The sequence below is a fragment of the Zea mays genome, chromosome 8, assembly GCF_902167145.1.
Source record: "Zea mays cultivar B73 chromosome 8, Zm-B73-REFERENCE-NAM-5.0, whole genome shotgun sequence".
In the NCBI taxonomy this organism is placed as follows: Eukaryota; Viridiplantae; Streptophyta; class Magnoliopsida; order Poales; family Poaceae; genus Zea; species Zea mays.
This window is the reverse complement of record NC_050103.1, coordinates 15,133,290-15,146,260: the sequence shown is the minus strand read 5'-3', so window position 1 is coordinate 15,146,260 and position 12,971 is coordinate 15,133,290. Positions and strand designations below refer to the sequence as shown.

At 44.6% G+C, this 12,971-nt stretch overlaps 1 protein-coding gene across 1 annotated transcript; it reads right to left on the bottom strand.

Moving 5' to 3' along the window:
• Positions 1 to 10,145: 10,145 nt before the first annotated feature.
• Positions 10,146 to 12,734, bottom strand: LOC100383256 (HSP20-like chaperones superfamily protein). Its single transcript, NM_001175917.1, has 2 exons — positions 12,594 to 12,734; positions 10,146 to 12,233 (listed from the first exon to the last, which is right to left on the bottom strand). Exon 2 carries the CDS (start codon positions 11,921 to 11,923, stop codon positions 10,295 to 10,297), a length of 1,629 nt encoding a protein of 542 aa, NP_001169388.1. The 5' UTR covers positions 11,924 to 12,233; positions 12,594 to 12,734; the 3' UTR covers positions 10,146 to 10,294.
• Between the last annotated feature and the right edge of the window lie 237 nt (positions 12,735 to 12,971).

Below are 12,971 nucleotides of genomic sequence, written 5' to 3'. Positions count from 1 at the left end.
TAAACTCTTCACAAGTAGATTTGTTAGTAGACCCAAATATGATATCATCAACATAAATTTGGCATACAAACAAATCATTTGCAATTGTTTTAGTAAAGAGAGTAGGATCGGCTTTTCCTACTTTGAAGCCATTAGCGATAAGAAAATCTCTTAGGCATTCATACCATGCTCTTAGGGCTTGCTTGAGCCCATAAAGCGCCTTAGAGAGTTTGTAGACATGATTAGGATACTCACTATCTTCAAAGCCGGGAGGTTGCTCAACATAGACCTCTTCCTTGATTGGTCCATTGAGGAATGCACTTTTCACGTCCATTTGATAAAGCTTGAAGCCATGGTAAGTAGCATAGGCAAGTAATATACGAATTGACTCAAGTCTGGCTACAGGTGCATAGGTTTCACCGAAATCCAAACCTTCGACTTGTGAATATCCCTTGGCCACAAGTCGGGCTTTGTTCCTTATCACCACACCATGCTCATCTTGCTTGTTGCGGAAAACTCACTTGGTTCTTACAACATTTTGGTTAGGACGTGGAACTAAATACCATACCTCATTCCTTGTGAAGTTGTTGAGTTCCTCTTGCATTGCCAACACCCAATCTGAATCCCTTAATGCATCTTCCACCCTGTATGGCTCAATAGAAGACACAAAGGACTAATGTTCACAAAAATGAGCAATACGAGATCGAGTGGTTACCCCCTTATGAATATCACCGAGGATGGTGTTCACGGGGTGATCTCGTTGTATTGCTTGATGGACTCTTGGGTGTGGTGGTCTTGGACCCTCATCATCTTCCTTATCTTGATCATTAGCATCTCCCCCTTGATCATTGTCCTCCTCTTGAGGTGGCTCCTCTTGATCTTCATTTTCATCATCTTGAGCTTGATCCTCATCTTGAGTTGGTGGAGATGCTTGCATGGAGGAAGATAGTTGATCTTGTGCTTGTGGAGGCTCTTCAGATTCCTTGGGACACACATTCCCAATGGACATGTTCCTTAGCGCGACGCATGGAGCCTCTTCATCATCTAGCTCATCAAGATCAACTTGCTCTACTTGAGAGCCGTTAGTCTCATCAAACACAATGTCACAAGAAACTTCAACTAGTCCAGTGGACTTGTTAAAGACTCTATATGCCCTTGTGTTTGAATCATAACCAAGTAAAAAGCCTTCTACAGCCTTAGGAGCAAATTTGGATTTTCTACCTCTTTTAACAAGAATAAAGCATTTGCTACCAAAGACTCTAAAATATAAAACATTGGGCTTTTTACCGGTGAGGAGTTCATATGATGTCATCTTGAGGATTCGGTGAAGGTAGAGACGGTTGATGGCGTAGCAAGCGGTGTTGACTGCTTCCGCCCAAAACCGGTCCGAAGTCTTGTACTCATCAAGCATGGTCATCGCCATGTCAAGTAGAGTTCTATTCTTCCTCTCCACTGCACCATTTTGTTGTGGCATGTAGGTAGAAGAGAACTCATGCTTGATGCCCTCATCCGCAAGAAAGCCTTCTATTTGTGAGTTCTTGAACTCCGTCCCATTGTCGCTTCTAATCTTTTTGATCCTTATGCCGAACTCATTTTGAGCCCGTCTCAAGAATCCCTTTAAGGTCTCTTGGGTTTGTGATTTTTCCTGCAAAAAGAACACCCAAGTGAAGCGAGAATAATCATCCACAATAACTAGACAGTACTTACTCCCGCCGATGCTTATGTAAGCTATCGGGCCGAATAGGTCCATGTGGAGTAGCTCGAGTGGCCTGTCAGTCGTCATGATGTTCTTATGTGGATGATGAACACCAACTTGCTTCCCTGCTTGACATGCGCTACAAATCTTGTCTTTCTCAAAATGAACATTTGTTAGTCCCAAAATGTGTTCTCCCTTTAGAAGCTTGTGAAGATTCTTCATCCCAACGTGGGCTAGTCGGCGGTGCCAGAGCCAACCCATGTTAGTCTTAGCAATTAAGCAAGTGTCGAGTTCAGCTCTATTAAAATCAACTAAGTATAGCTGACCCTCTAATACTCCCTTAAATGTTACTGAATCATCACTTCTTCTAAAGACAGTAACACCTATATTCGTAAAAAGACAATTGTAGCCCATTTTACATAATTGAGAAACTGAAAGCAAGTTATAGTCTAAAGAATCTACAAGAAAAACATTGGAAATAGAATGGTCAGAAGATATAGCAATTTTACCAAGTCCTTTGACCAAACCTTGATTTCAATCCCCGAATGTGATAGCTCTTTGGGGATCATGGTTTTTCTCATAGGAGGAGAACATCCTTTTCTCCCTAGTCATGTGGTTTGTGCACCTGATATCAATTATCCAACTTGAACCTCCGGATGCATAAACCTACAAAACAAATTTAGGCCTTGTTCTTAGGTACCCAAACGGTCTTGGGTCCTTTGACATTAGAAACAAGCACCTTGGGTACCCAAACACAAGTCTTCGAGCCCTTATGTTTGGCCCCAACATATTTGGCAACTACTTTGCCTGATTTGTTAGTTAAAACATATGATGCATCAAAAGTCTTAAATGAAATGTTATGATCTTTTGATGCAATAGGAGATTTCTTTTTAGGCATTTAAACATGAGTGGATTGCCTAGAACTAGATGCCTCACTCTTATACATAAAAGCATGATGAGAGCCAGAGTGAGACTTCCTAGAATGAATTCTCCTAATTTTGTGTTCGGGATAACCGGCAGGGTATAAAATGTAACCCTCGTTATCCTGAACCATGGGAGCCTTACCCTTAACAAAATTAGACAATTTCTTAGGGGCATTCAGCTTGACATTGTCTTCCTGTTGGAAGCCAATGCCATCCTTAATGCCTGGGCGTCTCCCACTATAGAGCATGCTTCTATCAAATTTAAAATTTTCATTTTCTAAGTCATGCTCATTAATATTAGCACTAAGTTGAGCTATGTGATCATTTTGTTGTTTCATTAAAGCTAGGTGATCGTGAATAGCATCAACATTAATGTCTCTACATCTAGTACAAATAGTAACATGCTCAATGGTAGATGTAGAGGGTTTACAAACATTTAATTCATCAATCTTAGCATGTAACAAAACATTTTCATTTCTAAGATTGGAAATAACATCATTGCAAACATTTAAATCTTTAGCCTTAGCAATTAATTTTTCATTCTCAATTTTAAGGCTAGAGAGAGATGCATTCAATTTGCCAATCTTAGTAATCAAATTAGCATTATCATTTCTAAGACTAACAATTGAATCATCACAAGCATCTAACTTCTCAACCTTAGCAATTAATTTGGCATTTTCATTTCTAAGGTTTGAGATAACATCATATCAAGTGTTTAGCTCACTAGTTAATTTTTTATATTTTTCTACTTCCTGAGCATAAGCATTTTTAACCTTAACATGCTTCTTATTTTCTTTAATTAGGAAGTCCTCTTGGCTATCCAAGAGTTCATCCTTCTCATGAATAGCTCCTATTAATTCATTTAATTTTTCCTTTTATTGCATGTTGAGGTTGGCAAAAAGAGCAAGCAAATTATCCTCATCATCACTAGATGTTGCATATTTAGTGGAGGCTCCAGATTTTACCTTCTTCTTTTTGCCGTTCTTTGCCATGAGACACTTGTGGTCGATGTTGGGGAAGAGGAGACCCTTGTTGACGGTGATGTTTGCGGCGTCCTCGTCGGAGGAGGAGTCGGTGGAGCTCTCATCGGAGTCCCACTCCCAGCAAACATGGGCATCGTCGTCCTTCTTCTTGTAATACTTTTTCTTCTCCTTCTTCCCTTCTTGTCGTTGCCCCTGTCACTATCACTTGATAATGGACATTTAGCAATGAAATGACCGAGCTTACCACATTTGTAGCGAACTTTCTTGGAGCGGGGCTTGTAGTCCTTCCCTCTCCTTTGCTTGAGGATTTGACGAAAGCTTTTGATGATTAAAGCCATCTCCTCATTGTCGAGCTTGGAGGCGTCGATGGGGAGCCTACTTGATGTAGACTCTTCCTTCTTCTCCTCCGTCGCTTTAAAGGCGACGGGTTGCACCTCGGGTGTAGAGGTGGTGCCACGCTCGATTATTTGTTTGGAGCCTTTGATCATGAGTTCAAAGCTCACAAACTTTCCTATCACTTCCTCGGGAGACATTAGTTTATATCTTGGATCACCACGAATTAATTGAACTTGAGTGGGATTAAGAAAAACAAGTGATCTTAGAATAACCTTGACCATTTCATGGTCATCCCATTTGGTGCTCCCGAGGTTGCGCACTTGGTTCACCAAGGTCTTTAGCCGGTTGTACATGGCTTGTGGCTCCTCTCCTTGGTGAAGCATGAAGCGATCGAGCTCCCCCTCGATCGTTTCCCTCTTGGTGATCTTGGTCACCTCATCTCCTTCGTGCGTGGTCTTTAGCATGTCCCAAATCTCTTTGGCACTCTTCAACCCTTGCACCTTATTATACTCCTCTCGACTTAGAGAGGCGAGGAGTATAGTGGTGGCTTGGGAGTTGAAATGCCGGATTTGGGCTACCTCGTCCGAGTCATAGCCTTCATCCCCCACGGATGGTTCCTGCGCACCAAATTCAACAATGTCCCAAATACTAGCGTGGAGTGAGGTTAGATGGTGCCTCATTTTATCACTCCACATACAATAATCTTCACCGTAAAAAACCGGTGGTTTGCCTAGTGGGACAGAAAGTAAAGGAGTGCGTTTGGAAATGCGAGGATAGCGTAAGGGGATCTTACTAAACTTTTTGCGCTCATGGCGCTTAGAAGTGACGGACGGCGTGTCGGAGCCAGAGGTGGATGGCGACGAAGAATCGGTCTCGTAGTATACCACTTTCTTCATTTTCTTCTTCTTGTCGCCACTCCGGTGCGACTTGACGCAGGGAGGTGATTCCTCTCTCTTCTTGTTGCGGGACTCTCCCGATGGAGCTTTCCCGTGGCTTGTGGCGGGCTTCTCGCCGGTCACCATCTCCTTCTTGGCGTGAGCTCCTAACATAACTTCGAGCGGTTAGGCTCTAATGAAGTACCGGGCTCCGATACCAATTGAAAGTCGCCTAGAGGGGGTGAATAGGCAAATCTGAAATTTATAAAGTTTAAGCACAACTACAAGTCGGGGTTAGCGTTAGAAATATAATCGAGTCCGACAGAGAGGGCGAAAAACAAATCACAAGCAAATAAGGAGGATGACATGGTGATTTGTTTTACCGAGGTTCGGTTCTTGCAAACCTACTCCCCGTTGAGGTGGTCACAAAGACCGGGTCTCTTTCAACCCTTTCCCTCTCTCAAACGGTCACTTAAACCGAGTGAGCTTCTCTTCTCAATCAATTGGGACACTTAGTCCCCACAAGGACCACCACACAATTGGTGTCTCTTGCTTTTGATTACAAAGAACTTGGGAATAAGAATAGAGGAAGAAGAAAAGTGATCCAAGCGCAAGATCTCAAAAGAACACAACAAAACTCTCTCTTCTAGTCACTATTGCTTTGAGTGGAATTGGGACTTGGAGAGATTTTGATTCACTCTATTTGTGTATTGTATTGAATGCACTAGCTATTGTATTGAATGTGTTGGCTGAAAACTTGGATGCATTGAAATGTTGGTGGTTGGGGGGTATTTATAGCCCCAACCACCAAAGTGGTCGTTGGGGAAGGCTGCTGTCGAAGGGCACACCGGACAGTCCGGTGCGCCAGCCACGTCACCCAACCGTTAGGGTTCGACCGTTGGAGCTTCTAACATGTGGGCCACCGGACAGCCCGGTGGTGCACCGAACAGTCACTGTTCACTGTTCGGTGCGCCATCTTGCGCCTGCTCTGACTCTGTGCGCGCAGTCCGCACTATTCACTGTTCACTTTTGCAGTCGACCGTTGGCACTGTAGTCGTTACTCCGCTTGGCACACCGGACAGTCCGGTGAATTATAGCAGAGGGCAATTCCAGAAACCCGAAGCTGAGCAGTTCGAGTGGATTCACCCTGGTGCACTGGACACTGTCCGGTGGCACACCGGACAGTCCGGTGCGCCATACCAGGGTAGCCTTCGGTTTTCTTTGCTCCTTTGATTTGAACCCTTTCTTTAATCTCTGTATTGGTTTGTTGTGAACCTTTGGCACCTGTAGAACTTATAATCTAGAGCAAACTAGTTAATCCAATTATTTGTGTTGGGCAATTCAACCACCAAAATTATTTAGGAAAAGGTGTGAGCCTATTTCCCTTTCAAAAAGTACTCATAGGACATTTCTGGTGTGCCACCAGTTATGGCACTAGACATGATACTCAAACAGATATGCAATTGTGCACTCGAGCACTGTACTCACTAGCTAGTTTTAGAAACTAGTACTGGAAAACATCAAACATGTCTGGCGCAGCGAGTTCGTGCACACTATACATGATTGGTGCACCCCCACTAGGCTGAGTGGTTTTGTAACAGCTAGTTTATTTATTTGGGGCTATTTTTACCCCAACTCAACCATATAATGCCTATTGCCCATTTCAACTATTGAAGGAACTATTTGAGAGTGAGAAAGATCCTTTGCCTAGTGAGGGATTTACGAGTTGATAATCACTTGATTAGCAACCTCATTAGAGTGTTGAGAGTAGCTTGTGTGCATTCACCGTCCTCATTAAAAATTGGTCTGGTCAAGTGGGAGTTGGTGCTTATTACCATTGGTGATTGACATCACCTAATAAGTTTGGTAGTGATCGATAGTTTGGTGATTACCTAAAGAGCTTGTGGGTGACCGAACTCAAGCATGTACATGGTTATGAGCGGTTTGTCGTGCTAGAGAGGCAAAGAACTAGCTCATATATAGCACATGGTCCTTGCATAGACCAGAGGGGAGCGGCACCCTTGTGTGGGTGCTCCAACGAGGACTAATGGGGGAGTGCCAACTCTCCGATACCTCAGCAAAACATCAATGTGTTCCTAATCCTTTCTTTGCATTAAGCATTTACATTTGAGCAATTTATTTAAAGTATTTACTTCACTAGACTTGACATACTAGTGTAGGATTAGACTTAGGGTGCAAATTTTTTTACCACTCTATTAAATACAAGGGTTGAAGTTTGGCTTGATTATAGGTTTTAATGTGTGCAAGAAAATTTAGATAAACTCAATTTGTCCCCATCTTAGGTATCTTGATCCTTCAATTAATTTCAGAGCCTTATGTTCATTGGATTAGGCTTCACCTCTTAAAGATAAGATGATCGGTGGTGATGGACCTCCACTCATGTCTGAGGGAGACATTTTTTCATATTAAAATTTTTTCATAGAAATATATTTTTTAGGCAGTTGACACATATGTTTTTAGAGCCGCCACTCAAGGTCTCACAAAACTTAAGGATCCCACCAATTTGTTTAGTAATAAAATACATTACGAGAAATGGAAAGACAAGGCTAAATAATAATTAGGGAGCATCGTCTGGATCCAACTATTAATAAAGTTACTCTTAAATCTGACTATTAACAACCTTCTAGCTAATACTCTCTCTGAACTAATTTATATGACAATCAATTATGACATGGTCAACCAAATTATAAGTTGACCATTCATTTATTCTATATTATAATAGTTATGATTGTATATTATGACAATTAAATAGGAAATTTGGTCATAAATCTAATTATATTAAATTTGTATTACAATAGTTAAAATGTATTCAACAAATTATTGATTAAAGACTGAAATTTGAAACTTGTTTGGTGTGCTCGATTCATAAACTGGACTTGAGTGAGTAGTTAGTTGATCTATTAGTACTACTTTTAATTGCTAACTATTAGCACTAGTGGATAAAAAATTCGGTCGGTGGGAGAAAGACTACCCCATGGTATTTCGTTAAAAAAAGCTCAACTGGAGTCCGACCATGAAAAAATACGAAACTTAGCCCCCTCATACACGGAGATGCTGCCCCTATGGTTTGGGTCTTGACCCATGTTTTGAGACTGAACCCACACGACTAGCCCCATACACAAGGGCCGCCTACCATAGGGTGGTTCACCTATGCCTACCAAGAGAATCAGCTTTCAGACCGAGTCAAATATAGAACATAAGAATTGCTACGCATACCACTTAACCAACTCAAAGATACTCTTTCGCAACACTAGTGAATCCAAAGATGATCTTCGGGCGTCTTTTGGATTCATTAATTGATAATTGTTAGTTAGCTAATGCTCTATCCATTCTAAGAAGTTTTAGTTTTTTATAGATATATTGCTTTCCATATATATCTAGATATGGTGTATTTTTAAGTGTATAATAAAATACATAAATCTAGAAAACCCAAAAAAATTATAATTTAGAATTGAGAGAGTAGATCGTAGATAATATTAGTTAATTAACAGTTACCTATTTTGGCCCAACTAGGGAAATATTCATTAATTGAGTATTATTCCCTTGAGTCTAGTTTATAAGTCATTTTGCATATGTCAAGGGTCAAATTTTATAATCTTTGATTGACCAATTTTTTTTTAAATATTATAATGCAAACTCGATACTATTAGATCAATAGCCAAATGTAGTGCCAATAACCATAAATCTCTAACCATAGATCATATAATGGTAAAATAAATGAATTACCAAAGTGTGATTTAAGAAACCGTATTATGTTAAACTATGGATTACGAACTGAACCGGAGGAAGTAGCTAACAATTAGTTAAACTATTATTTGAACTTGTTTTGATTCACGTAAGCTAATTATTAGCAACTACTCTCTTTTTTTAAAGTATAAGATATTTTAGTTTTCTAGATTCATGACTTTTGCTACGCGTTTAGATATAGCGTATGTCTAAATATGAAGCAAAAACAAAATATCTAATTATCTAAAAAGGGTAAAATAATTTATAATTTGAAATGGGGACAGTAACGGTTCAGTTTAGTTTACGGTTTCAGGACCTAAATCTCGCTCTCTTTTAGTACTTTTTTTTTTCTTTCTTTTGGACGCTCTTCGATGGACAACCTCAAATCGGACGCCCGTTTCATTTCGTCAGTGCAACGAAAAACTTGCATAAACGCCCACCAGTTCCGTTGCCACAGCAGAATTTCTATCCGTTCAGTCCACATGTTCTTGTTTTCCAGAACAAGCAGAATTTTTCTGCTCACATTGCTATTCAGAAACCCCGAATGGTACTCGCCAACTCGGTTCAGCCACCACCATCGAGTCATCGACGTTCAGAAAGCACCTGGTCCTGCCGTCATGATCCCTTCCGATGCATGGGCAGCGCTGCAGAAACGTACGTCACCGGCTGCAAAGCACAACCCCATGAAACCAAACCCGTCTCCAATTCCACTCGGGCATCCCAGTCGCCTGCTCCTTCCTGTCCACCGAGAACAATCACAGCTGCATCGCTGAAAACATATTCCACGTTGCTTTCGCTACACAGACCTCTCGTGGGAAAAAAAAAAACTCCACTAGATGGCGGCATGCATGGCGCACTGCCAGCCGCTGAAGAGCCAGAAAATATCCTGCTGCTCAAGATCTTTGCTGGGCACAGGTCAGTTACGCGTCGCAATCCGGACGCAGCGTCCGCGCCGAGCAAAACTGCAGGCTAGGCTGCTGGTCGAGGAAACATGAGACTGTTTACTGCTTGCCAAAACGCCAGTTTCTCGTCAGTAGTTCAGTACCAGGATGCAAGCAGGAACCAGTCGAAACTGACGCACCCTATTGAGTTGCATCAATCACGAATACAGCGGCGACCACACCAAGGTCCTGATCCAATCTCTGGTGAAAGTGAGACAGCCACGTTAAAATGCTCGATGAAAGTGAGACTGCCACTTTAAAATGGTTAAAGCAATCATTACAAAATAACTCTCGAAAAATCGACAACACGATTCCGAACCTCAAAATCAGAAGTAGCCATCAACATTATTACGAACCTGGTCGCCTGAATATACACAGAATCTTAACACTAGCCAGCTTTCAGATAGTCAAGGAAGATCGCCAATAGTGATGTGCTTGTGTAACAGAGGTACAGAGGGGAGGGGAGGGGGGGGGGGGGGGGGGAATTAACAGAGGTAGGAGGTAACTTTCGCCTAAACCACAGAACTTTTAGGGCCCGCTCGGTTATTCAGGAATCTACTCCAGGAAGGATCCCAGCTGGAATAACTGTATAATTTGCAGTATAACAATTGGTCACCTGGAATAGTTCCTAGTCTTATTCCAGCCTAACCGAACGGGGCCTTATGGAGGAAAAGAATTTCTCAACTTATAAGCTACATGTTTAGCAGCAAATATGATGGCTCTCACTGATCCATGGCACCACCTGTTACGTTCGAGTATCTCATGGCAATAAACATGGCACTGGAAAATCCGAAAGCTACCTGTTTTCCTCGTTCTAGGATAGCACAAGATCGCTGTCGCCAAGATGCGGGGGCCTCATGCACACCCGAACTTCATGCTCCTCCGGTCCAACCCGGTGCTTTGGGACCATGATTTCCAGTCCAGTTCCCGTCTCGTCGTAATACGCCTCGATCTTCGCGTCTTCTGGAATCCTTGTGGCCAGAGGTATCTCCCTCACAAACTCGCCGGGAGGGCAGTGCTCGGGGGAAGGGTCCGTCAGCTTGAACGTCCTGTCGTGTCTCTTGATGTAGGGCATCCGGGCAGTGCTCACGCACGTTATCTTCACGATGCCATGCGTGAGCGTGTTCCTCCAGGACACCTTGACGCTATGCGGGTCGGAGAAAAGCATGCTCACCACGATTAGGTACCCTTCCTCGTCCTCGTATATTGTCTTGGCAGCAGTGACAGGCCCGCTTGCGTGCTTGGCAACACCGGTGAACTCGTGCATCCATGATGGCTCGCCCGCGTGAGCTTCTACCTCTTGCTCTCTGTCAGAACAAGAATTGTTTGCCATCACACAGTCCTCCTCTACGCCATGGCCAAAGAAACCCTTGCGGCGTTTGGCACATTTTGGTGAAAGGTCCATCCCATCGTCTGATGATGGTGGAGTTGAAAGGTTAAGACCTGAACCATTCAATCCCTTCTTATGGCTATGAGATCCATGAGTGGCACTCTTTGCTGCCGGTGGATGTGGCCTGTCAAGTTCAAAATCAGTGCTGGGAAGATTTCTCCATGCCTCGAAGTCGCTGGCTTCAGATGGTATTGAGAAATTAAGTTCCCTGCCTGTCAGTTCAGCCCACCTCTTCAAGTCTGCATCAGGAACTGCTGACAAATTCGGTGAGCCCACGATCTCAATCCCATGAAGGCACTGCGGGTTCGAAAGCCCCCGGTATTGCTTTCGCTGCATGCGGTGTGACCTGGAAAAGCCCTTATCGGCACTGAATGGGAAAGACGGCTCCCCGTGCTTGGAATGCCCATTCATGAAGCTCCTGAGCTGCATCTTCCCAAGGGCATTGTCGGGCCGCTCCTTGAAAACCCACATGTACATGTTCTCCATGTCATGCTGCACCAGGAAGACATCAAGGCGTAGATCGGACTTGTCGAAGCCCGAGATGCTCCCAGACGCGTCTCGCGTCACCTTCCCCTTTGGCTTCTCCACAAGAGCAGGCTTGAAGTAGTGATTGAAGAAGAACCATGCACCCCAGATGCTGTCTCCTCTCTTAGCACACTTCCTCGTGCCGACACTGACAGTAGCAGTAGCACTGCCATTGCCGTTGCCGGTCGACTTTGGAAGCGTAAGCGCGACCTCGGACTCATAATTGTGTGTTCCAAGAGTGACATCAAGTATGTCAAACGTGTCGAGGCTCCACGACGGAGGTGGCGGTAAGGGATCTGCAGAGAGCGGGAGGTTGATGTCTGGCGGGCCTGGGTGCGCCGACTCACGCCGTGGAACGATGAAGAGTTCCCTATCACCACCACTGCCAACCCCATTGGTGGCAGCGCCGCCACCACCCGAAGACTCAGCAGAGGCCGGGCGTGAACCGGCAGGGTCCATGGAGAGGAGCGTGCAGGGGTGGCTGTTGCTGTTTTCCATGGAGAGGGAGGTGAGGAGGGGCTCCCCCATGGAGAGCTCCCTCCTCTCCTTCTCCTTTGTCCTTCCTATTGTCGCCTGCTTGTCTTGATGTCTTCTATACCGACAGTCTGTCTCCTCTCCCTCGTCTTCCTGCTCTGTCACCACCTACTGCCTGCTGCCCCTTTCTCGCCTGGTGCGCCAATCAGGGCTCAGCACGTCCATGGGAGGCACACGGGTTTCTCACAGCCTCGCCACATAAAAGAGGCAACTTCCCACCACCGACAGATCCGGATTCGCGACGAGAAATCCTTCTTTCGGAAATAGAACCGAGATCTTTCAGCCCAATCCAGCGGCAGCAGCCCTGAAAAAAAAACGGATGGAACTCAAAAGTTATTTAAACGCTCGTCAAATTCGCACCGGCAAATAGTATTACGCAGGAAACTAAACCTAAACCGCGGCGACCAAATGAACAAAAAAAATCACTCCTTTTTATCACTAGGGATTTCTCCAACAGCAATTCGATCTCCTCTTCACCAGATTGCAACTTATGAAGAAAGCCTCCTCAGACCAAAGCAGAAAAGACCTCGACAACTCCATTACCCACCCAGAAATTCTCACGGGAGTGCTAAAAAGGGAAGGTGTAGTAGATGGGAAAAGCGGGAATGACGAGGAGGGAGTCGGGGAGAAGGTAGAGGGACAGAAGGCCCTCGTCTGATCTAACCTTGGGGAATAGAGGAAGAAAGAGCCCTCCGCTCCGGAGGGCCCCCTTTTTCCCGGGGAGAAACGCTCTCCTGCGGGTGCTGTGGCGCCTCCGCCCGAGCTCTCGCCGGCGACGGGGGAGAAGGGGGGAGCAGAAAATACGGGAAGGGAGGAGAAAAGACGCGACGGGAGGGGAGGGCCCAGAGAAGAAGGGAGAGCGGGCCAGGCCAACGCCAACAGCAACAGCAACCGGGGTCTGTCCGTCAACGGGTTCGGGTCCGCTAGTCCATTGCGGGTCGCAACCTGCAACCGCGTTCGTCCTCCCGCTCCGCTTTCCTCGCTTCTCCTCCAAGTCCAGGGAAAGGAAAAGGCGCAGGTGTCCCTAGCTGACTTGATCCTT

Excerpts from the sequence above, each read along its gene's own strand:
- LOC100383256 (NM_001175917.1), bottom strand. The coding sequence starts at position 11,923 with ATGGGGGAGCCCCTCCTCACCTCCCTCTCCATGGAAAACAGCAACAGC.